This window comes from Rhipicephalus microplus, chromosome 2 (assembly GCF_043290135.1).
Source record: "Rhipicephalus microplus isolate Deutch F79 chromosome 2, USDA_Rmic, whole genome shotgun sequence".
Classification (NCBI taxonomy): domain Eukaryota; kingdom Metazoa; phylum Arthropoda; class Arachnida; order Ixodida; family Ixodidae; genus Rhipicephalus; species Rhipicephalus microplus.
The window spans coordinates 96,766,384-96,790,805 of record NC_134701.1 but is presented as its reverse complement, the minus strand read 5'-3'; the positions used below and the strand labels follow the sequence as shown (position 1 = coordinate 96,790,805).

Below are 24,422 nucleotides of genomic sequence, written 5' to 3'. Positions count from 1 at the left end.
AACTACGCCTGTTTCGATGAGTTCGTCCAAGGCGGCGTCTAGTGCTTTCCGCTTAGCTAAGCTGATTGGTCGGGGATTGCATTTCCAAGGGCGTGCATCACCCGTGTCAATTCTATGCTTAACCAGCGTAGTGCGGCCGGGACAGTCAGTAAACATCGCGTCATATTCGTACAACAGCGACGACAGCTGCGCTCGTTCCCCCTCTAGTAGGCTCTGTGCCTGTACCAAAAGCGGGTGCACTGCCCTTTCCTGCAGCGCAGCACATTGCTCCGGCGGGGCGTTTACTCGCTTTCTCGGCGCGCTTTCCTCCTCGCGTACTCGCGCCTCTCCCTGCGATTGGCATGCTTTTGCCAATGCGGAGGCCTTCGAGAAAAGCTTCAGCGCGTCTCCGTCGCGCTCTCGGTAACCACCGTTTGCAATGTCAATGACAATACCCGACTTAGCGAGGAAGTCTCGACCCAGGATTAGAGACATTGACAGCCCTGGAAGATGCACGAAACGTTGTCGCCTCACGCGTCTGTCCCAGCGGATCACTAGCCTAGCCGCGCCGCTCGATTGTGCTGTGCCCGTAGCTAGACGGAAGATGGTGTTGCTTTGCCTCAAGCGGATGTTGTTCTCGCGGAGATGGTGCAACACATCGTCACCGAATAAAGAAGCGCTTGCCCCAGTATCCAAAAGTGCTACGAACTTTTTCCGAGCTATCGTTAACTCGATTAGCGGCGCGGGCGAGTCTACGGCATCACCTGCGCGACAGACCGACGGTGCAAGTGATCCGAACGCATCGGTAGGATTACTAATCGCCGCGCGGGGTCCCATGTGGATCACCGGCGGCGCCGTCCGTTTCCCGAACCGCGCGTTTGCTCCTGACCCGGCGTGCGGTCGCATTCGCGAGCGATGTGCCCTGGCGCGCCGCACCGATAGCAAGGACCGCGGACACCACGCCGGTTCGCTCGTAACTCGCCTCGATCAGGTGGTCCTCGCTCTGGATTGCGCCGCTCGTTAGGCCTCGCGTCAACCACGTGCTCCTGCCTTGGAATGTCACGCGCAGGGGCGGCGTGTGCCGTACGGAGCGCGTAAGCGTAGGGGTCTAAAGCGCGGTTTGACAGCTCCCAACCGCGTGACACGTGCTCATCAGCGTACGATGCTGATGCGTTACCCCTAAACGCTTCTGAAGTCACTGCGCCGCCGTTCCATGCACAGCGAGGCTCGATTGACTGCGCGGCGGGCGGAGGGGGGCGATACGAACGCGCTGCGAGGATGTCCCCTTGTATGCGCTTCGCCTCGGTGGCGAGCTCTTCGAGGTCTGCGAACCTGCATCCCCTGAAGTGCGCCGCGAAAGTCGGGTGCGCCTGTCGGGTAACACGCTCGACCTTTTCCGCGTTGGTGGCGTGAGGGTTCGCGAGACGATACAATTCGTCCATCGCCCGTACGTATTCCAGCAAGGATTCGTCCGGATGCTGGGTGCGCAGCTCCAACTCCCTCCGCAAACGCCACTCATAATTAGCCGGTAGGAATTCGCCGCGAAAGCTTTCGCGGAACTCTTCTACCGTACGGGCGCGATGTCCGGTTAGTCGGAACCACCGAGCCGCTTGCTCCGTGAGCGACACCGGGACCACGCGCTCGAGAAGTTCGGCATCAGAAAGACCCGTCGCCTGCTGATAATGGAGCAACCGGTCGAGATACTCGTTGGCGCTCTTGCAGTCGTGGTAACCCGTGTAGGTCGGAACGTCTACCTTGACACGTGGTCGCACATTTTGCACGGGGGCCTGCGCTGTGTTCTGCAGGGCGCTCGCGAGGCTTTGCATAACTGACAGCGCATTCTGTAAGAGTACCTCGCTCGAGGGCAAACTGTTGCCCGAAGACTCGCCTATAGTTGAGGCGCGTGTCGTAACTTGTGGCGGCGCCTCTCTGTTCGCGTCGCGAGATGCCGGAGCGCCATGCGGGCCGCTCTCCGTCGTAGGCCTACTCTCTGCTAACGCGGTCTCTGCACCCTCCTGATCATCCCGCGTGAAACGACCAAGCTCTACGCTGTCGGAAAGTCCTAACAGTACCCCCGCGTTAGCCAAAGGATCGCCACTCTGCGACGCGACATCCGACAACATTGACAAATCTTGGAATTCCGACATGCCTATTATCTTACGTGTGGAAGAGCGCCCTGGCACTTGCTCGCGTCCACAGAACTAGCCGCGTTGCCAAATTCGTTACGTTGGGCGCCAGATGTTGGGGGACCGTCCTATGTACGGCTGACGCAGAAGCCTATAGCTAATGTTTCAGCCGCACACAGTCGTTCCGTGCACGGTTAACGTCCCCCAACCGTAGCTTGCCTCATTGCAGCTACTACTACGGGTTCGGGCGAATAAGGCAACTGGCCAGATCAACAACAAACACTTTATTGCTAAGCGTTAGCAATCGCGCGTCACTGTCGCGGGGAGATACTACAGATAACAAAGGTGTTGACGCTTACACCTCGGTCGTGGACGTCCTCGGCTCGCAGGAGGGGTTGCGGGTTCGTCCTCCTGGGATGGTCGCTGGTGTCAGAGAGCGAGCGCCCGTTTGCCCGCTCGTTTTGTTCCCCGACCCGATTTCCCTTTCCCTGACGAGAATGGTACCTTTCCTCGCTGAGGGAGAGGGGAACCTGTTCCTGGCGCCGGGAAAGGGGGGGGAATCGCACGCGCCGGCCGTGGGGGAAGGGGTCCCCGCAACCAGGCGCGTGCGCTGCCCTAAAAGGGAAAGGGAGGCTGGGCGCACCTGCTCCCCACAGTCATGAATGTCCTGATTTACATTTTAATGTCCTGCAGCTCTTGCGGTGTTTTTGTTCACATAGCATGTTGCAAAACTGGTATGGTATAGCATGATTGCATGCCGAACACAAGCAACAGATCCTAACATGAAAATCATGGCATGCGCGTCATGCAACAACGTGACTACATTTCACGCTCATGATGCGCTCGCGGTCGTTTCGCTAGCGTCACATACCTCAAGTTTGGCATTACGGTACGTGAATGGATGACGAAGGTATGTGACTGGTGCAAACTTCATAATCATGAAATGCGTCTCATGTGAGAACATGACTACATGCCACGCTCATGATGCAGCGGTGGCCGTTTCACTATCTTCGCATATGCCTAATTTGGTACTACTTGACGCCAATGGATGACGAAGGCATGTGTCTGGTGCGAACACAATAATCATGAGATGCGTGTCATGTGAGAACATGACTACATGCTACGCTAATGATGCGCTAACAGCCGTTTTGCGACCTTCACATGTACCAAACTCGGTATTGCGCGACGTGAACGGACGACATAGGTAACTGGCACATTCAAATATGACAATCACGACATGCGTGTCATGTAACAAAATGACTACATGCCACACTGATGATGCGCTCGCCGCCATTTCGGTAGCTTCACATATGCCCAATTTGGTAATACGTGACACCAATGGATGACGAAGATATATGACTGGTGCAAACATGACAATCATGAGCTACGTGTCACGTGAGAGCATGACTACATGCCACAGTCAAGGCGGCAATACATTTAGATGTGACGTGGTGCGCGTGCTCGCCGGCGTTCACTTTGTCACGTCACGCCAGCGTTCCAACGTCAGGCGGCGGTCCTGCGATATACTCGAAGGTGGGCGCCGCGCGGCGTTGCTTTGACGAATGAACATTTCAGCGCGTCTGGCGTCCCTCCGACCCAAAAAGAGGGAAACGCAGAGTTGTCTGGGTAACGCATCGGCGCGAAATGCTGCATGTCGCATTTCGCGCCGTTTGCTATCAGGCCGCGTCGATGGACGTTAGTCACACCTGGCGTCAGACTATAGAGTGCGAGCGTTTCGCTAACGTACAATGTCTCTGTGACCAGCGTGCGCACGCGTCAGCGCTACATTAGAGTATATTGGGCCCTTCATGATGCGCTTGCGGCCATTTTGCTAGCTCCACATATACCAAATTGGTTTTACGTGACGTGAATAGATGACGAAGTATATGACTGGTGCAGATATGATAATCCTGACACGTGTGTCATGTAAGAACAAGACAACACAGTACGCTCATAGCAAGCTCGTGGCCATTACGCTAACTTCACATATACTTAATTTGGTATCACGTGACGTGAATAGATAACGAAGGTAAACGACACATCCAAACGTGATAATTATAACATAGAAGTCACGTACGGCATAATTTAGCTCCACCTCGTAGAGTCATGCTGATTTTGAACTCACATATCAACATTTCTCATTCATGCTTCGCATATCATCGATTCCTGTACGTGGCATCTGTCATTTTTGGAGGACATGATCACTTTTGCGTGATTTTGCGTCGTGTTGTGCAGTGAATGTTACATGTACTAAAGAGACGGGAACTTGCTAAGCCGTCACCGTCACGGCAGCTCACCTTACATCTTTTTCGAAGATGCGAGCGCCAGCTGGCTGTTTCGTTCGCAGACGCGTTAAGTGATCGTGCGAGCGTAGGAAGTCGTACCCCAATCGCGTACGCTCGAGGATATTATTTAAGCTTTTTGCCGAGCTCAGCTACGTATTTCCAAGAGGGCAATGCAGAAAAAAAAGTGGCAGCATATCAACGGAGTGAATGATGGAGTGGGACGAACCATTCGTCCATCCATTCGTTCTTGCTTCCGTCTGTCCATGCGTCCGTCTGTGTGACCGTCCGTGCGTGCATCTATTCGGGCGTCCGCACGTCCATCTGTGCGTCCGTCCCTGCGTTCGTCCATGCATCCACCCCTACGTCCATCCGTCCGTGCAGCCATGCGTGTGTCCGTCCATGCAACTGTCTGTGTGTCCGTTCGTCCATCTCTTCAACACTACAAATACCACCATCTCGCATCTTTCCGTGATATATTTCGCATATAGAAGCACCGCCATCCAGCGGACATTCTAAGGACTAAACGAGAGGACTAAACACGCGCACTTTCTTACGGCTTGCGCTTCGTGCCTACTTCCCACCTTTAACCACCTCGAGTTCATGGTATATACTAGTTCACTGTATTCATGACACTGCGGCCCAACGCTCGCTAAACCTTTCTAAAACCAAGGAGGTTACGCCCAGCGAGTACAACGTAGCAACCCTTTCTTGTCAGATGTACATGCCAATGGCTGCTAATGGAGATGGAGAGACCGGAAAATTCGGCTCTCAGTTAACGCGCACGCTGCAAATTTTTTATTCTTCAACAACGCACAAGAGAAATCTCCCACCGGCACCACCTTGCAGGTCAAAACGTAAGACTGGTTACACACTACGACTACGAATACGACTAAGACTACTACGACGGACGAACGGGTGCCGCTTTAAGGAGCTTCGCCCCTAAAAACAACGCACACGCGGCGCATTGTTTCGTTTGCTGCCATGACGGTGGAATTCATTTACGTTTACGCTGGCTGTCCCAGCGTTTGATTTTGCGAGATTCGGGCAGCTTCGGGTTGTCTAGGGTTCCGCACACACGTGATCATGACGCTGTTTCCTGTCCAGATTTGAACTAGCTGACTGACCCTCTGGCTAGCTCTGGCTGCCAAAAAGCTGCCAGAGGCTTGAAAATCGAACAGCCCCACTGTGTTGCCACAAGGTCAAAGGAAATGAGCAAGGCAAGCACGGAAAAAGTAAAGTACCGCTTCGAGACCTTTCTGAGTAAGAGAAAACTCCGAGGGCATACTTTACCTTTTTAATGACTGCCGTGCAGCGTCGCTGCAAGAAATTGCGCTCAGGGCAATTTTTTTCTAGTTTTTACTTGAAGTTTCAAGTTAGTTTTTGTAGCAACACGTTTCATATGACGCAGGTTGTGAGAAACAAAGGAAGCAATTACAGCTCAAAGGTGCTTCTCTAAAAAATTAAAACTGAACAACTACAGCTCTGGTTCTGACCCGGGTCTTTCTTGTATAAAACAAGTATTCTACCTCGGCACTACTTTAAAGAAGCCTCGCACGACTCTTAAAGGAGCACTGACATCAAATTTCAAGATCGAGATGTGCCCATCACTCAATCGTTTGTTATGCATAGGTCTTTTTGGCCAAATTCGAACGACATCCTGCGCGTGGAAGTTATTTTAATTCGATGTAAAACAGCGTTGCAAAGCTAAGGAGAAAAAATGAAAAATAGACTGCCCTGCGACATCTACACTAGTGCTGGTGTTCAGTGTGATAACTTCCACAAATACCATCCTGAGTGACGATGTCCTAGTAATGATGACGTGTACGATCCGAGCGTTCTTATCGTAGCGCCGAAGCGCAGAAACGCACTCGCTCGTCACGTCTCATCTTCGTCAGACCAGTTTGAATGATTTCATGAATCATCAAGATAACATCCACCTTTAAAAGAACGGCGAAATAAAAGAGCATTATTCAACGTGTGCTTGTCGGCCAGCATGTCGGGGAATCATTGTGAGTTGCAAGAGAGTTGCAGTGGTCTAGTTCGAAGCAGGGAAAAGCGCAATGAGGGTGTCTTTTCATATCACGTATGTGTTACACATCAACACGACCAAAAGCTATCAAAAGTGGAACAGCGTAGAGTAAGATATCATCGCTAACAAGTAACACGCAGGTATTGTTGAATTATAGTTCATCTCTGGACTTTGTGCCCACGTAAAGGTGGTAATACCGTGTTAAGCACAAAAGGCTGGATAGGTGGCACCCTATGGAGGCGCAAAAAAAAAACAACCTGGCAAGCAGGAAACGTATTGTATTTCTCCGCTGAAGCTCATTCGCGATAGCGATATTTCATTGATTCCTCTGCGTATACCTGAATGCTTTGCATGCCGAAACACACCAATATAGCTAACTGAGACCCACGAGCGAACATGGCTGAAGCGTGCATCCTCGGGCACCTCTGCAGTGCTGCTTGGAACGGTCTTCAATTCGAAATCACTGCTCTGCAAAAGGTCAATCAAAGGAAAAATAATTCCCGACGACGCCAGTCTTGGCGATTCCAAGCACCAGACTATTTAATTGAGCCCGAGTCGACACTTCATACGGTGAAGAAAGCAGTGCAGGTGACAAGGCATGACTGAATGTGTCCGCCTAGCAGACGAAATGCTTGCGGAGCAGCTGAGCCTGACGTCACTGTTTTCTGTGAAAAAGTGACCAGATGTGGCATTATCTGAAGGTGACCGCGAGGTAGCGCCACTACTGGTGCTTCCAGCGCTAAAAATGGCGAGATTGCTGACAGTTTTGAATAGTGTTAGATACCAGTGATATAAATCAATAAAAGCGATAGTTATGCATCCCTCAGTTGCGTTTGATGTCGCGAATCGCTGCTACGGGGTCTATAGCTACTACCTGGCGGAAAAATCTTGGCATGAGTAAATTTGATGTCAGTGCCCTTTCAAAGCTATACATTGCAGACTACCGATCACGGTTCCTTAAGCGGCTTGACCTGTTTTGTGCTTCACTTTCTGTGCATTAGTGCTGCGGCCATTCCGAGCATTATCTTGTACACTGCTGTCACTGAAGGACAACCATGTTCTAAGCTACCTTTGCACTTTAGAGAATGAGGCTGCACACCCTTGTCTGCTGACATGGCATTGCAATCTAGGACGCAGTAGAGGATGGATGGATGGATGGATGAATGGATGGATGAAAATATTTTTGTAATCCTGAAAAACACGACTAGCGCGCAGGGTAGCTCCGTGAAATTTAAGAACCATGTTCTATTCATAAAGCATGTGACTTTTGCGTCGCGAAACTGTCGGTCACGTTACTTGTTACCGAATTAGGCTTCTCGGAAGCGCGCCAATCAAATTCTCTTTGTGGCTTTTCAACGTGCGCTTATTCATCTAACTACGTTAATATATTCTCCTTTTCTTTAATGTATTTTGAGTTAACAGCTTGTGCCAAGTCCTCGTTACTTTCTCCTTTGTAATTATTCTTTTGCGTACCACATCACTAAGATGTTGTTGCCTAATGTCAAAGTTCATCTTTCCTAAATAACATGCGTGATACGCAATGTTGCAAAGCAGCGAAAACTCGTTGAGATAAAATCACATGTGCAGAAGTGCATTATTGCAGCGAATTTTTTTCAGAATTTTCGAACAGAGCCTCTTTTGAAGCGTCATTTCAAAAGAACTCCGGTCAATCGATTTGGCGCTGGCTTATACAGAAGTTGGTGACATTTACTTTTGGTGCCTTTAATGATTATTTTCAGTTTTTGTATGACAATTTGGAGCCGTCCATGCACATGTACATCTCTCTGTTTGCGGATACGGAGAAACTATTTGCGGATACGAAGAAATAAATATTCTTAGAAACTGACGATAGTCTTCGCAGTGGGCAGTCTTCGTAGTCCAGAAAGCTATGGACTCTAACCATCTCTCTTCTCAAGTTGATCAAGCTGTGAGACAAGCCTCACGGATGGGCTTCGCTCTGTGGTCAAGTCAGCTGCTTTACCTATCGTATCGTTGCATGCCACCACGACTGTTTCAAGCTACCATACAATATGTCAAGAGAAGCTGGTAAATCGGACACTATAAAGTGCAAACCATTTTTACCTCTCTGGACTGGGCCCCCATCAAACACACGTACTTCTACGCCCTCGTCGACCCACAGCAGCTGCCGCGAATCGAGCCGTTTTCTGGAAGAGATAATGTTTTTTTTTATGCTGGAGCAGTACTTGATATGTCCATAAAGCGTCTTCTATTTGGTTTTCACCTGCACCTGCGTCGCCTGTGATCTAAATTTTAGGTCAGGCGAACAACAGCAAAGGCATGACAGAGCAGTCCAACGTCCCTGCTCAGCGGTATTTCAAGGCTCGACGGCGTTACATTGGCAGACTAGAATGATCACTGCCGACATCGGTGGGAGGGAGCTAAGCCCCTTTATTCTCCCCCCCCCCACCTTCTTCCGGAGGAATACGCCTATGAATTCCGGTCACTGGGATATCCTTCAAATAGCATACGACACCAGTGGGGCTTTCGAGCATGGTGTGCATCAATCGCCCAAAATTACCAGGCGCCGAAAACACGCCGAAAGGTAGCCGGTTCACGGCGAAGACACCTTTTTTGTGTTGATCACCCAAAGACGATGCGCCAGCTCTTCCAGCAATACCTCTTGATACAGGCCAGTTAAATTCGAATTTAGAAAGTTCTTCTCCTCCACAGAGTCCACCGAAAATTTCTGCAGAGCATGGTAGAAGGCAGTGATGAGTGTTTAGCATAGCTATAGGCTTCACAGTTGTGTTGTAGTCACCACACAGGTGGACGTTATCGTCTTTTTTTTTCCACCGGCACTAACAGCGTGAATCACTCGCACGTGGCTAATGGTGTGAGCACACCTATTGAGTGTATTTTATCAAGCTTTTTTTCAACTGCAGTAATTAGTGCTAAGGGCACACTACGTGCCTTCAAAAACTTTGGTCAAGCATCCGTTTTGAGAAAAAATTCAGCTTTCTCTTCTGTGATACATTCCCATTGGTTTTTCAAAAGTTTACTGTGCTTTTGCGAAAGCTTGCTCACCTCTACTTTTGCTTCCGTGTCCTTCACCTCCCGTGTCAAGCAACTCTTGTTGCAGGGAAATACTGTGTTCCATTAAAGCTGCACATGCTGTCCACTCTGAAAGCAGAATACCAGAAGTGGCGGTCCAACTTGCTCCTAGACCTTTACGGATATCAGAACACTTTGCCCATTATGTTAAACAACAACTTCAGCTACTCCTGCTGGTTCGACTAATGCACCTGACTGTGTAGACAAAATTTTGTCGAGCGCAACTTCGAAGAGGGTATCAACTGTTGCTGTTACCTGCGAGAAATTACGGATAACGCTGCCCACATATACAATCTCATTTCAAGCGGAGTCTTGTTCATCAGTAGGAGTTCCGTTATGGCATATTTTACCGAGCATGTCATGCCGCTTTTCCTCACTTGTGTGGCCCAATGAAAAACTTTCATGCTGCGCGCTCATACGTGAGATAACTGCATTTTTATCGGATTGTCATATACGCTGAATATGTTCTTTTTGGTACAGCCTAAAGAAGTTGCCCACGCATGTACGCAGATTTAGGGGCGAAGCTTCTTAGGCCGCGGGTCGTTCCCCCCTCTGTAGTAGTAGTGGTAGTAGTAGGTAGCCACCTCTAGTTTATGAGTTGGCCAATAGATGGCGTTGTGCGTATATTTCCTTGGAAATATTATAACTAGATGGCGTTAGTAGTTTTCACAGCATGTCTATGGAGTGAATGATGATGAGTGGGGCGAAGCCTTCTCCCGTCCTTCCTTGAGTCCAGCCATCCTTGCGCCCGTCCGTTATTCGGTCCATCCGTCTATCCGTACGTGTTTCTCTCCATCAGTCCGTCCATGCTTCTCTGCGTCTGTGAGTCCGTCCATTCGTCTACCATTTATCTGTGCGTTTGACCGTTCATTTGTCCGTCTACTGTCTGTGAGTCCGTCCACGCCTCTGTCCGTTTGTCTGTCTGTCCATCCGCGCGTCTGTCCGACCGTCATTCCTTCCGTACATATGTCTTTTCATACTTCAGTCTGTCCGTGCGTCCGTTCATTCGTTCATCCCGACGCACAAACGGACGCACAGGCACACGGACAGAGGCACGGATGGACGGACGTTCGACCCCACTCATCATGATTTAGTACGTGGATATCATGTGATTTTTTTTTTACTTACGCACTTAAGATAGCCTCACCGCCAACGCATCTTTGACGCTTTCATTCGCTGGCATGTTTTACTGCCACTCTTTTCGGCCCTTGCTTCTGTACGTTAAATGCGCTCAATACCTTATGTACTTCTGCGGCACTTTTGCCCTGAATTCATTGCTAAAGCCTTTTGAACTGCCTTTTAAAATGTTATCTTGTTGTCTTCAGCACATAGAACTCACTGAATGTATTGGCTTTGTAATCTACAAACAAATCTGTCCCTCAGTGCCTCGCCTAAAACTAATCAAGCTCGCACGCACTCGACAGAAAATGCACTTCCACGACAAATCCTCCAATGTACTCAGTCTCGCATTGAAACTGTCAATAAAACTTTGTTCTTTCACCAATTATTGAAGGCTTCGGCGCCAGATGGTCGCCAAGCAATTTCCTGGGGGTGTCATAAGACTTGTTTGATGGAAGGTCAGAGTGGTAAGTGACTTGAGTAGGGCTTACGCCTTCACACCTATTAGGCTCAGGAACGTGTGAACCTTGTCGGCCTCCGCTATTGTGTTGAACTGGAAAAAAAATCACAGATCCTACGTGCAGTGGGAATCGATGATATGCGAAGCATGAATGAGAAATGTTGATATGTCACTTTAAAATAGGCGCAACATTACGAGATAGTGGTAAATTATGCCGTACATGACTTCCGTGCCATGAATATCATGTTTGGATGTGTCGTTTACTTTCGTTATCTATTCACGTCATGTGATACCAAATTTAGTATATGTGGAGCTAGCGAAACTACTGCGAGCATGCTATGAGCGTGGTATGTTGTCACGTTCTTACATGACACGCTGTCAGAATTATCATACTTGCACCAGTCATTTTTTTGTCATTCATTGACGTCACGTAACAACAACTTTGGTATGTGTGGAGCTAGCCAAATGGCCGCAAGTGCATCATGAAGGGTCCGATATACTCCAATGGAGCGGTGACGCGCGCGCATGCTGGCCACAGCGACGCTAAGTTAGCAAAACGCGAGCAATCTATAATCTGACGCCAGGCGCGACCAGCTTCTATCGGCGCCGCCCGACGGCTAGTGGCGTGAAATGCGACATGCTGCATTTCGCGCCGATGCCATAGAATAATATTACTCTATGCCAGTCCGTTACACAGACAACACTGCATCTTCCTCTTTTCGTGACGAAGGGACGCCCGGACGCGCTGAAACGCGCATCAAAGTATATGGCAGGACCATCATCTGTGTGGCAACGTCGGCGTAACGCGACGAAATGAATGAAGGTGAGCACGCGCATCGATTGATGATTGATATGTAGGGTTTAACGTCCCAGAACCATCATATGATTATGAGAGACGCCGTAGTGGAGGGCTCTGGAAATTTCGACCACCTGGGGTCCTTTAACGTGCACCTAAATCTGAGCACACGGGCCTACAACATTTCCGCCTCCATCAGAAATGCAGCTACCGCAGCCGGGATTCGAACCCGCGACCTGCGGGTTAGCAACCGAGTACCTTAGCCACTAGACCACCACGGCGGGGCGAGCACGCGCATCGCGTCACGTCGAAATGTATTGGCGTCTTGACGTAAGAATGTGGTCATGTTCTCACATGACATGCATCTCATGATTATCATGCTTGGACCAGTCACTTGGCTTCGTCCTCCATAGGCGTCACGTATTACCAAGTTTGGCCCTTGTGAAGCAAGAGAAATGGCAGCGAGAGCATCATGAGTCATGTTGCATTCAGTCATGTTGTATTCAATAATGTTGCATTCAGACATTCAGGCATGTTGTTACATGACACTCATGTCGTGATTATCATGTTTGGATCTGTCATTCACCTATTTCGTCCGTTCGCGTCACGTTATACCGAGTTTGGCAATGTGAAGCTAGCGAAACGGCCGCGAGCTCATGATGAGCGTAGCATGTAGTTGTCAAGCTGTTGCATGACACGCATCTCATTTTTATCATGTTTGCACCAGTATCATAGCTTCGTCATCCATTCACGCCCTGTAATACCAAATTTGGTACTGGTGAAGCTAGCGAAACGGCTGCCATCGCATCATGACCATGACATGTAGTCATAATACACGACACGCATCTCATAATAATTATGTTTGCACCATTCACATACCTTCTTCATTCATTCATGCACCGTAATACTAAATTTGGTATATGTGACACTAGCGAAACGGCCGTGAGTGCATCATGAGCATGGCATGTAGCCATGTTGTTACATGACACGCATGTCATGATTTTGATGTTAGGGTCTGTCGCTTGTGTTTGTCATGCAATCATGTCATACCATACCAGTTTTGCCATGTTGTGAACGAAACCACCGGAAGAGCTGCAGGAACAGTGAAAGTAAATCATGACATACATGTCATGATTTTCACGGAATGACTCGTTCAATATGTTCTTCGTACAGGGATGTTATGTCATACGAAATTTGGTATAGATACCATTATTGAAGCGGCCAGGAGAGCTAAAAGTCGTAAGCGGGCTAGATAGATGCACTCAAAGTCGCCAAAGTTCACTAAGAAATGCTTCACATTTAAAACTATGTCAACTGCTCGTTGGATGAAGAATAGCCGCTAGAATAGTCGTCAAAAGGCTCCACGTGGCCAACTCTTTGCATCACTTGCGTCACTGCATCTGCGATTCCTTGCGTCACTGGCTCCACTTTCCTTGCTGTTACGGTAGCTCAAAACGTGGCGGCGGCAGCCCCAGGAACTTCAAACATGATGGACCTTTCTTTTATACATGCTAGCACCACTGCAGGTTCGAGTCACCTCGTCGCCCGATGCTAGTGTAGCGGCCGGAAATGTCGGCTGCCGGAGGCAGCGAGAAAGGAGACGTGAAGCAGGTTTGGAGTTGCAGGGCAAGACTGTTTATTTCCACTCCGTGCGAGTGACGGGAGCTCCCCTCGACGAGGGAGAGAATGAGGCACCCCCGCGTTCTTCTACAAGAAAGAGGAAAAGGGGGGCCACCGAGCGAGCAGACGTAGCATGCAGCCGGTCTAATCCCCAGAGCCAGCCCCGACAACACGTTGTTCCCCGAACACGGAGGAGGAGGAGCTGGCGCCGCGAGTAGGCGCGCTGTCGACGGCCGGCTGCAGACGGGATAGAAAAGAATGCGGTGGTGCTTAGCAGCTTCCGCTACATTTTCGTACCTGCCAGCCGCGCGCTGAAATCGTGAATGTGTGGCAGAGGATACTGGTCCGGCGTTGTCGATGCGTTCAAGGCTCTGTAATCACGTCCGGGTCACCAAATTTTGTAGCGGCCGGAAATGTCGGCTGCCGGAGGCAGCGAGAAAGGAGACGTGAAGCAGGTTTGGAGTTGCAGGGCAAGACTGTTTATTTCCACTCCGTGCGAGTGACGGGAGCTCCCCTCGACGAGGGAGAGAATGAGGCACCCCCGCGTTCTTCTACAAGAAAGAGGAAAAGGGGGGCCACCGAGCGAGCAGACGTAGCATGCAGCCGGTCTAATCCCCAGAGCCAGCCCCGACAACACGTTGTTCCCCGAACACGGAGGAGGAGGAGCTGGCGCCGCGAGTAGGCGCGCTGTCGACGGCCGGCTGCAGACGGGATAGAAAAGAATGCGGTGGTGCTTAGCAGCTTCCGCTACAAAGGCTCCCCCCCTAGATTGCGGAGCTTTTAAAGAAGGACAGCAGTTACGGGCTGAATAGTGAAAGGTCACAGTCCAATGGTTAGCACTGAAATCGTACGTGAGAGGCTGCTTGAATGGAAACTTCAATATGAGCAGGCTTGGCGCGGTCAACGGCGACGATTTCTCGTTTCCCCCGCACGTCGATTGCGATGGTTTTGTTAGTACGTCCCAAAACTTTGAATGGGCCATCGTACGGCGGAGTAAGGGGCGGCTTCGTTGCGTCGTGTCGCACGAACACATGGGTAGCAGAGTCCATGTCAGGAAAAGTGAAAACTTTCCTGTTGCGGGCGATGCGAGGTGCTGTTGGCCTGAGTTGCGCGAGCCATGCGCGCAGCTTCTCGATGTGATCGGAGGCTGTTGGGGCGGAAGGTGTCTGGTCGGAGAAGAATTCTCCCGGGAGGCGCACTGTTGAGCCGTAGACCATTTCCGCTGCGCTGAAGCCGAGGTCTTCCTTCACCGTTGAGCGTAGGCCAAGAAGAACGAGCGGGAGCTTCTGCACCCAGTGCTGGCGGTCGAGTTTCGCTGCCAGTGCGGCTTTGAGTTGCCGGTGGAAGCGCTCAACCATTCCGTTGCTGGCGGGGTGGTAGGCGGTTGTATGCTGCAGCTTCGTGCCGAGGAGCGTTGAAAGTGCGGAAAAGAGGTTGCTCTGGAATTGCCGTCCCCGGTCAGTTGTTATGCGGGCGGGGCAGCCAAAGCGGGACACCCATGTTTGAATGAAGGCCTGCGCGACGGTCTCAGCTGATATGTCCGCAATTGGTATAGCTTCGGGCCACCGGCTGTACCTGTCGATGCATGTGAGCAGGTACCTAAATCCTTGGCAGGGCGGTAGTGGTCCCACGAGGTCAAGGTGAACGTGGTCAAACCGCGACTCAGGAGTCCGAAATTCCTGTAGTGCAGCCCGATTGTGGCGAGTCACTTTCACTTGCTGACACGTTTCACATGTCCGAGCCCATCGTCGCACGTCCGCGTTGACTCCGGGCCAAACGAAGCGTTGCGTTATCAGCCGCTGGGTGGCACGGACACCTGGGTGGCTGATGGAGTGGAAAGTGTTGAATACCACTCGGCGAAAGTTCAGTGGGACAAAAGGTCGTGGTGCTGCCTGGGAGGTATCGCAGGTTATCGTGCTCTGGACGTAGGGAAGTGCAACCTCCGAGAGCACGAGTGAAGATCCCCCTCCCTTCAGTCTTGTCAACTCGGGGTCGTCCCGCTGAGCTGCGGCCATAGCTTCGAAGTCCAGGACTTCTGTGCTGGAAGCATTGACGCGAGACAAGGCGTCAGCTGCTTCGTTTTCGACGCCGGGAACGTGGCGGATGTCTGTAGAAAACTCGGAGATGAATGAGAGCTGACGGATCTCTCGTTCTGAGTAGGAGGAACTGTTGTTTTTGAATACGTAGGTGAGGGGCTTGTGGTCTGTCAAGATGTAGAACTCACGGCCTTCGAGGAAGTAGCGGAAATGCTTAATGGAACAATATATTGCGAGCATCTCCCTTCCAAAAGTGCTGTACCGTGCTTCTGCAGGCTTCAGACGTTTCGAAAAGAAGCCCAGTGGCTTCCACTGGGCGCCCTCCTGTTGCTGCAGCACTGCTCCGACCGATGTGGAGGAAGCGTCCACCATGAGGCGTGTAGGAGCTTCAGGCCGTGGATGAATGAGAAGGGTAGCCGCGGCTAGCTCGTCCTTAGCTTTCTGGAAAGCGTTCTGGTGTTCGTCAGACCAACTAAATTCTTGTGCCTTTTGGTCGTCTCGGCGCAGCAGGTCGGTCAATGGCTGGAGCACTCGAGCACAAGACGGAATGAAGCGCCGGTGGAAGTTTAAGAGCCCGAGGAACTCCCTCAGCTTGCGAAAAGATGTTGGAGCTGGAAACTTCTTGACGGATTCCACCCTCGATTCCAATGGCATAATGCCTTCAGCAGTGATGTGGTGGCCGAGGAAGTTGAGCGCCTCTACTCCAAACACGCACTTTTGAGGTTTCAACACCAGACCGTGCTCATCCAAACGCTGAAAGAGCTGGCGGAGGTGCTCTTCGTGCTCCGCAGGCGTTCTGCTGGCCACCAAAATGTCATCCAGGTAGACAAAGATGAAAGGAAGACCCCGGGTGACCTCATCCATGAACCTTTGAAAGGTCTGTGCGGCATTTTTCAAGCCGTAGGGCATGCGGACAAACTCAAACAGGCCGAATGGAGTTGTTATGGCTGTTTTTGGTATGTCCTGCGGTTCGACGGGGATTTGGTGGTATGCCGCTACAAGGTCGATCTTGCTGTATATTTTCGTACCTGCCAGCCGCGCGCTGAAATCGTGAATGTGTGGCAGAGGATACTGGTCCGGCGTTGTCGATGCGTTCAAGGCTCTGTAATCACCACACGGGCGCCAATCGTCGTCCTTAGGCACCATGTGTAGCGGCGATGAATAGTTGCTAGACGAAGGGCGAACAATTCCCAGCTGCAGCATATGCTCGAACTCCCTGCGTGCAGCTTGAAGCCTTTTGCTGGACAGCCGTCGTGGCCGGGCGGTGACTGGCGGCCCGGTGGTGACGATGTGGTGAGTCACGTTATGTTTCACCGGCTGTTCCGTGTTGCGGGGCTTGGTGAGCGAGGGGAATTCGGCCAGGACGTGGTGGTAGGCTGATACTGGCTGGAAGGCGCAGATGCCAGATGAGCAGATGTTTGACTCCAAACCACGTACTTTGAGGGATGTGTTGTTATCCTTGAGGCAACGGTCACGTACGCTCACATCCAGGTTGAAGTGGCTGAGAAAATCTGCTCCGAGTATGGCGAAATTAACATCCGCCACCACGAAGACCCAGCGAAACAGGCGCCTGAGTCCGACGTCTATTGTCAGCGAACGGAAGCCGTACGTAGCGATGGCAGTGTTGTTCACTGCCTGCAGCGACGATGTGTTCTTGCTACGTCGGCGATCCTCGGGGGTTGCCGGGACAATAGAGATTTCGGCTCCCGTGTCGACTAGCAGGCGCGAGTTGCTTACGCGGTCGACTACGAAAAACAGGCGGCTGGGTGGAGGGCCGATGTCGTAAGCCGCCGTTAACGACTGGCCGGAGCGTTTCCCGGAAACGAGCAAGGTTGAGTGCAGCGGCTAGCACCCGTGCCGAAACGACGGTGGTACCAGCAAACTCCGTCCTGTGTATCTCGTGCATGGCTTCTCTGGGAAGAGCTTGGGTGTCTTGAAGGAGATCGGTTGCGTCGTTGCTCGTCCTGTTGGGGAGCGCCAGATAGCACAAGTTTCTGCATGGTCTCGGTAAGGTGTTGCAGTTTCTCCTCAAGGCGCGACAGTCGATCTGGTTGCTCATGTGTTCTTGCAGCAGCTATGGGCGCAAAGGTTGGAGTTGAGTATTCCGTGATGCGATCGGCAAGTTGCGCTAGTCGATCAAGGGACGTCTCATTTGAACCCGCGAGAACCACGCGCACCGACTGGGGGAGCCGTTGCAGGAAAAGTTCACGAAGAAGTGGGAGCTGGCCGTCCTGACGCGCGTGCACACCGAGTAGTTGCCGCATACGGTGCAGCAGTTGGGAAGGTCGTTGGTCGCCCAGCTCTTCGCGACACAAGAGCTGCTGCAGTCTGCTTTCTTCAGGCGCCTCGAGGCGGTCCAGCACCGTCTTTTTGAGGGTGTCATATTCTTCTTGCGCGGGGGGTGAAACCAAAATGTCGTCGATAGCGTCGGCGATTTCGGGGGGCAGGGCTGCGACGACGTGAAGGTATTTTGTCAACTGCGAGGTGATGTGCCGGAGTTGAAAACGGGCCTCCACTTGGCTGAACCAAACTCTTGGATTTTTCGGCCAAAAATTTGGTAGCTTCAGTTCTGTGGCGATGACCGCAGGCGTGGAGGCAGCAGCGTTGTCGTTGGAGCTCATCGCGGCGTGTTCGTTGAAGCGTTCGGGTCACCAATTTTGTAGCGGCCGGAAATGTCGGCTGCCGGAGGCAGCGAGAAAGGAGACGTGAAGCAGGTTTGGAGTTGCAGGGCAAGACTGTTTATTTCCACTCCGTGCGAGTGACGGGAGCTCCCCTCGACGAGGGAGAGAATGAGGCACCCCCGCGTTCTTCTACAAGAAAGAGGAAAAGGGGGGCCACCGAGCGAGCAGACGTAGCATGCAGCCGGTCTAATCCCCAGAGCCAGCCCCGACAACACGTTGTTCCCCGAACACGGAGGAGGAGGAGCTGGCGCCGCGAGTAGGCGCGCTGTCGACGGCCGGCTGCAGACGGGATAGAAAAGAATGCGGTGGTGCTTAGCAGCTTCCGCTACACTAGGTTCAAAGCGCGGAGACGAACGCAGAAGAGCAACAATAACTTCACTGCTACATCGTGCCACAACTACGACGTCACAAAAGGAGGTCAAAAGCGAGCGTTGAGGTAGCACATAGATGTGCCCGCTTTATACTAATCGCAGTCGCGTCTCACCATTATGGGGCAGCTGTTATCAAAAACAAGTGTCGTTGTCACACACATGACAACAGTGGCGAGTAAGGCGTCATCACATTGCAGATGTGTTGCAAGAAGTAGTGTTTCAAATAAATGACTAACGTACAGACCCATTTTTGTGTGTCCGGTTACAAGCTAGAAGCACCTTAGTGATTTCGTCGAGGAACCTGACACCACTGCTGCGCCGAACTAAAGTTTCAGGCAGTGACGGCAAGCCTTTAGCTCATAATATGCATAATGTGAACAAGTGGTGAGCGATAGAGTTTACCAAATTTTTATAGTGCGTACACGTTTATTGTAGGCCATCGGGACGACTTGACGAGCCGAGACAGGGGTTCAGCTCTTCAAACAAATAAACAGTGAAAGTTACGTGAAACATACAAAGATGGCCGCAGAGCTGCGCGCTTCCTTCAGGCTTGACACGCCTAGTGCTAACCTGCCCTAATTTCTTTTCCATGCAAAAAATTGCTCAGATTCCCAAAGTCAATGCAGATGATGAAGAAAAGCTCCAGTGACGAATTGATGACTCATATAAATTTTTAACCATATGTGTGCTGTGTACGCTTTGTAGAGTGTTATTTGCGCACATGTTTCCCACCCACGCTTCGACTAAGAACGACGGCGAGCATCGACGACAACGATCCCACGTTATGAGGGTTTAAGGGAGTTCGCTCCTCGAACAAGTTTTTGTGCGACGGCGTCGACATATATTTAGAGCGCACCACCAGCCGATTTGCGCTCTTTGGGCCGACACCATGATCATTTTCGGGCTTTGACGTGTTGTGTCGGGGACATGCGCGACCTAACAGTTCTTCTAACAACGTCACAGCTCGCAAATTCCGAATAGTGTCGCCCTTCAATAATAAAACTGGCCGCTCGCATGCTCTACACAGGCCTGAGCGCGGATGTGTGTCCGGTGCGCAGTGCATGAACTATTCATGAGGCAGACGTGACTCGAGGAGTGGCACGAGAGGCATCGGGGAGGGAGTGGTGTTTCTCGATATAGCTTGTCTATGTATTACCCTGTGATTGCGCACATTGAAATAAAAAAAGGTTGATGTATGTCGCTTACGTTTTAACGTGCAGTAAATGTCATGACCAATATAATATATTTAGCATCCTTCTACGCTTCCACACTTGCTTTGCAGAATTGGCTACAGCTCACATGTATAAGTCATTTTCTATTTGAAGCGAATGTGCGTTATAATCAAATTTATATCATATCTGTAATCTACGCAACCCTTTCTTTACGAGAAGGTCAGACATAGAAACTTATGCGTTGTTTCAATATACCGCGGAACTGGTGCACGAAAGTATTTTTTCGCTGCACGTTTCAATGCGTGTCATATCATCACTACTTGTCAAACAGCGCTTTGGTCGTGGGTATCTATCTCATTGCTTCCAGTTAAAGATCTGCTGATTGTCTTTCGGCACAGAGTGTTCAGAGCGCAAGCATAATTTGAGTATGCGCATGCTCGTAAGGAAATGACGCCATATCCACGGAATGAATGATGCTAATTGTGCGAAGCTCAAGCGGGAAAAATCGAGAGGAAAAAACCGTAACTCTCCCGTGAAATTTATCTTAAGACATCGTTAGAAAGACGTAAGACTGTGCGTGTAAAATACAATTCAACTTTTATTTTGTTCTTGTTTGCAAAGGTCGGCGAGGTGGGGAATCATTGATGGGGCGCAGTGGGATATTTGCAAGGACGAAGTAGTAGCATTTTTCACAGGCGTTTACTAACCGGTCACAGAAGAAGGACGGACCCACGGCGTTAGGAGCTTCGCCCCTAGATCTACTAGGAGTTATACGCCTTGTGTAAGCAGGTGATTCCAACGTATCGCATGTACTTTCTGTGTAATTTATTTATTAGGCGTATAATATACCCGCCGGGGACGACCCTTCATATTTATAGCAGGGTAGCAAACCGGCTGCCCATCGGCCTGTTAACCTCCCTACCGTTCTTTTCATCCTATTTTCCTTCTTTCCATATTATTTATAGGTATTCATTGATTCAGAATATTCAAAACACTAATATAATAAAAACGTTTTACAAAATTTGGTGAGAAGATGAGATTGAGTTTGCGGGTGTAATGTGGCAGGAGCAAGCACAGGATCGGGTTTATTAGAAAAACATGGGAGAGGCATTTGCCCGGCAGTGGGTGTAGTTAGGAAGATGGTGATCGTGATCAAATTGGAGTAAAAGTTGAGGAAGCACGTTTAGCGAATTTAGGGATGTATTTGTTATGCTAAATCATGGGTAGAGAATTTATTGTATAAGTGCCTCGGTTTCGCTAATACGAAGCAATAGTCACGTGAGCGCGTTTACTTTTTTAATCACACGCATGCTGCAAAGCGAACGAATTTAACACTCAGCTGGCGCAACGTTGGTCTTACAACTGCTTATGTCACGCAGCAACGCCTCATTTCATTTATGTTTGTTCGTTTTTTTTAATCGCAAGCAAGGTGCAAAAGAAAGTGAGCTAGGTTAACGTGCAAGGCACGCAAGCTGTCACGCGGTCGCTTTTGATATCATATGTATTGTTTCCACCGTGGATACCTTAGGACGACCGAAATTCACACGTCATGGCCAGCCATGAGGCTTTAGCAAAGGCTTCAGAAGGCCTATTTAAAGACTGCCACAATGCAAAATCCAGTGAGTTCAAGTTATATCGCATAACCAAAGTTCTGTTGATCTCAAATGGCAGAGTAGATATATGCCGATGTATTATTCGACGCTCCGAGCGTGCATTTAGAACACATGCCACGCCACTGGAAAAGAAAGGAGGCATGGAGGAATGGGAGCATGAGGGAAGCGTAAGTGTCTGAGTTGCCCAGAAAATCTTGCGTGTAGTCCTTCCACTCGACTACCGAATTCTGTCAAATTTCCGCTCATACAGGGCCGTTTCGGGTACCTGTCAATCTCCGATGAATTGCTCGTGGAGGCACAGAAGTTTTTTTAGCTGCCTTTACCAAACAGCGGAAGCAATGCAAGACGATTCGCCCAGTCACCCGCATCGTCCGCCATTACTGTCAAAACACGTGACACAGGCGGCGGCTCCTAGTAAGCAAACATGCTGAACGAAGTACGTCGTGCCGAGCTCCGGTACTCTCCACTGATCACTATCCCTGCTCCACGAAGTGACTCCCTCGCTGAATTGACGGCGACTTACATCGGAACACTTTACTGCCATTTTGACTCTGCATTTGCAACGCACCAGCTTCAAAAAAAGCAGAAAAGCCTTCTCTGACTCCTCCATTGAAATTCAACATTAGGCTCGTAGTGGACGTAAAATATTTTGCGATTTCTTCTTTTCGAAAATTGAAAATTCAAATTTTAAATTTATTTCACAACTGGAACTTGCTACTGGGAATGCAGGTAAAAGTTGGGATCAGCTTCGGCAGTCCCCTGGTACAAAGTGTAGCACAGACGGCGTGCGGCTAACTACAACCAAATAAAAGCGCAGTATGTTTAATACTGTTTTTCTAAAAGATTGGAGTACAGGCATAAAATAAAAAAGGTAGCTACCATATCACATCATATAAACAAACACTAATCACAGTTGTTTTGGATATATGCTGGATATGTCAAAGTTGTGTTCCCTAGTTACGTAGTTTAGAAGTGCAGGTAATTGTAATTTTACCATTTCATTTTCCATAATTTGTTCTGCGTTTCAATATGCACTTCTTTTAAGGTGAACGTAGGTTAGTTAGTTAAGCTGAAGAATCGTATATCTGTTGACTAAGAAGAAAAGGTCTGTGAGACATCTTTCCTTTACGCAGAATTCCCAGATGAAGATTTCACACGGAAGCGTTTTTATGCGTGCGCCCACCATTATTATGCTGGCCCTTTGGTTGTTTCTTCCAAATAACTGTATAGCACTAAATATCGAGGCTAGAATCGATCCTGCAGGTAAGTATTTTCTTCCATTAACGTTTTTTTGTACTAAACCGAATGATACATTATTACATTTACGAAGGAGTCTTTAAAGGGTCCTTTAAACGGTTTTTTAACGTTCCGTTTTTCATTAAACCACCAGTGGAGCAAATCGTTTGCACCAGAGTTAAATCGAAACACCCAATATTAACGAAGCTACGAGTACTCAAAAAGTACCCTTCTTCTCTGCTCCGCTTTTCACCCTCAACTGCCCTCAACTCTTCCTTCCAGTGCTTGGGGCTAAGCTCCGCCTTCACGGCGCTTGCGTCACGATGTGGCGTGAGACCACATATGCGTAAATTCAGCCGCCGATTCGATAGCGGTATTCTGTGCTGCGCGTTCTACAGCCAATCAGGTCAGCTGGAAACTATGACGTCAGTGAGGCTGAGCGTGTCGCTTGGTGTATAGACGGTTGAAAATGGGTTTGGCCGAGACGCAGCGATCTGCAGCGATCTGGAGTGATTCGCAGCTTGAAAGCGTTGTAATAAACTTCAGAGTTTACGCAGAGAGCTCAAATGAGTCTCTAAATTACCCTTGAGACTTGGCCTACCAGCCCAATGTGTTTATTGAAAACCACCAAACAGTTTCAGGGTCCCTTTAATGTCATCACATGAGAGCTGCTTGTCCGGCATTTTGTAGTCTATATTGTGTCGTAACGCCAAGAAAAACGATCAACCAAGCAACTAGTAATAGCATAGTAACTCCGTCAAATGAGGTTTTACAAGAACCAAGTAAACAGGTTTCTCCAGGTCAGAAATTTCTTGGTGTCTCATGTTCCTATTCTGATGATTAAAAGCGGCATCGTGGCTATAGCGCGCGGACAGCTAGTGAAAAAGTTAGATTTCGACCGACATTTTTTATATGTTTTAGTTTCATTACATGAAGTATCCTGTCGCCTAGTTCTTGGCCCATACCTTTTTGTGAGATAGCGCCAGCCTACTGGATCATCATCATAATCAACGTAAGAACAGCTTGCCTCAAGAAAGGTGTAGTTTGTTTTCTCAATATTTTTAACGGCGCAGCCTGACAACTGAACCTTCCCACTGAAGCCATCAGCGTTCGCGGGTCATTGTCAGGAGGGCCTCTCCTTCTTAGGAACGCCGTTCACGCTTCCTTGCTTATGGACACAGAGACCCTACGACTGCCGGTAGGACGAATGTCAACCTTTGAGGACGGCGTTAGAGCGTCCTTGTTGGCTAGGAGAAAGGCCAACTCCACCACCTTCAAGACGGCGTACAGCCTCATATTGCCCGGAGACACTGTTTGTGCTTCCTGCAGCAACAACCTCCCGCTCAGGGCATTCTCGATACCTGAGCCGCTGAACGGTGCTGCCACAGCTCCGCCTGACAAGGGTCCCATTCAAGTGAGAACACGTGTAACACTCTGAGACGTGGTTCCGAAAACACAGCGTGGTTTATTCCACCATCATTTCAACAACATCTTCTTTCTTTTGTGGAGACTACACACTGCCAGCTTATTGTTCAAGTTTGTCGTGTCAGAAGAAAAATTGAAGTACGCCACAGATAGACTCCCCCTGCAGAAAAGTGGCCATGGGCACTTGGAAAAAAAATTTGATCAGACCGAGCTTGTCAGAGTGGGTGCTGACTTGATCCTTTCAATGCCGACTGTGTCTTCGTGCCCATTACGCCGGATTGTAAAATGATGTTCAGAACGTTTGATGACCGGCAAAAAACCTTCATAGCGAAGCTGATGAGCAAGGAGGGACGCATCAATACGAACAAAAACGTGTGAACATGTCTGTAGGTCTGCCGGCCG

The 24,422-nt window shown here is 49.8% G+C and overlaps 1 protein-coding gene across 5 annotated transcripts in view; it reads left to right on the top strand.

Annotated features, from left to right (window-relative positions):
• Nucleotides 1-19,855: 19,855 nt before the first annotated feature.
• Nucleotides 19,856-24,422, top strand: part of LOC142796330 (R.appendiculatus Kunitz/BPTI-like protein) — a 52,095-nt gene continuing 47,528 nt past the window's right edge. The window contains exons 1-2 of one of the 5 annotated variants that reach the window (XM_075886691.1): nt 19,856-19,965; nt 22,493-22,622. In XM_075886691.1, the coding sequence (XP_075742806.1) occupies nt 22,502-22,622 (121 nt within the window). In that variant the 5' untranslated portion in view covers nt 19,856-19,965; nt 22,493-22,501. The other 4 variants (XM_075886690.1, XM_075886689.1, XM_075886688.1 and 1 more) reach the window with 4 other exon arrangements.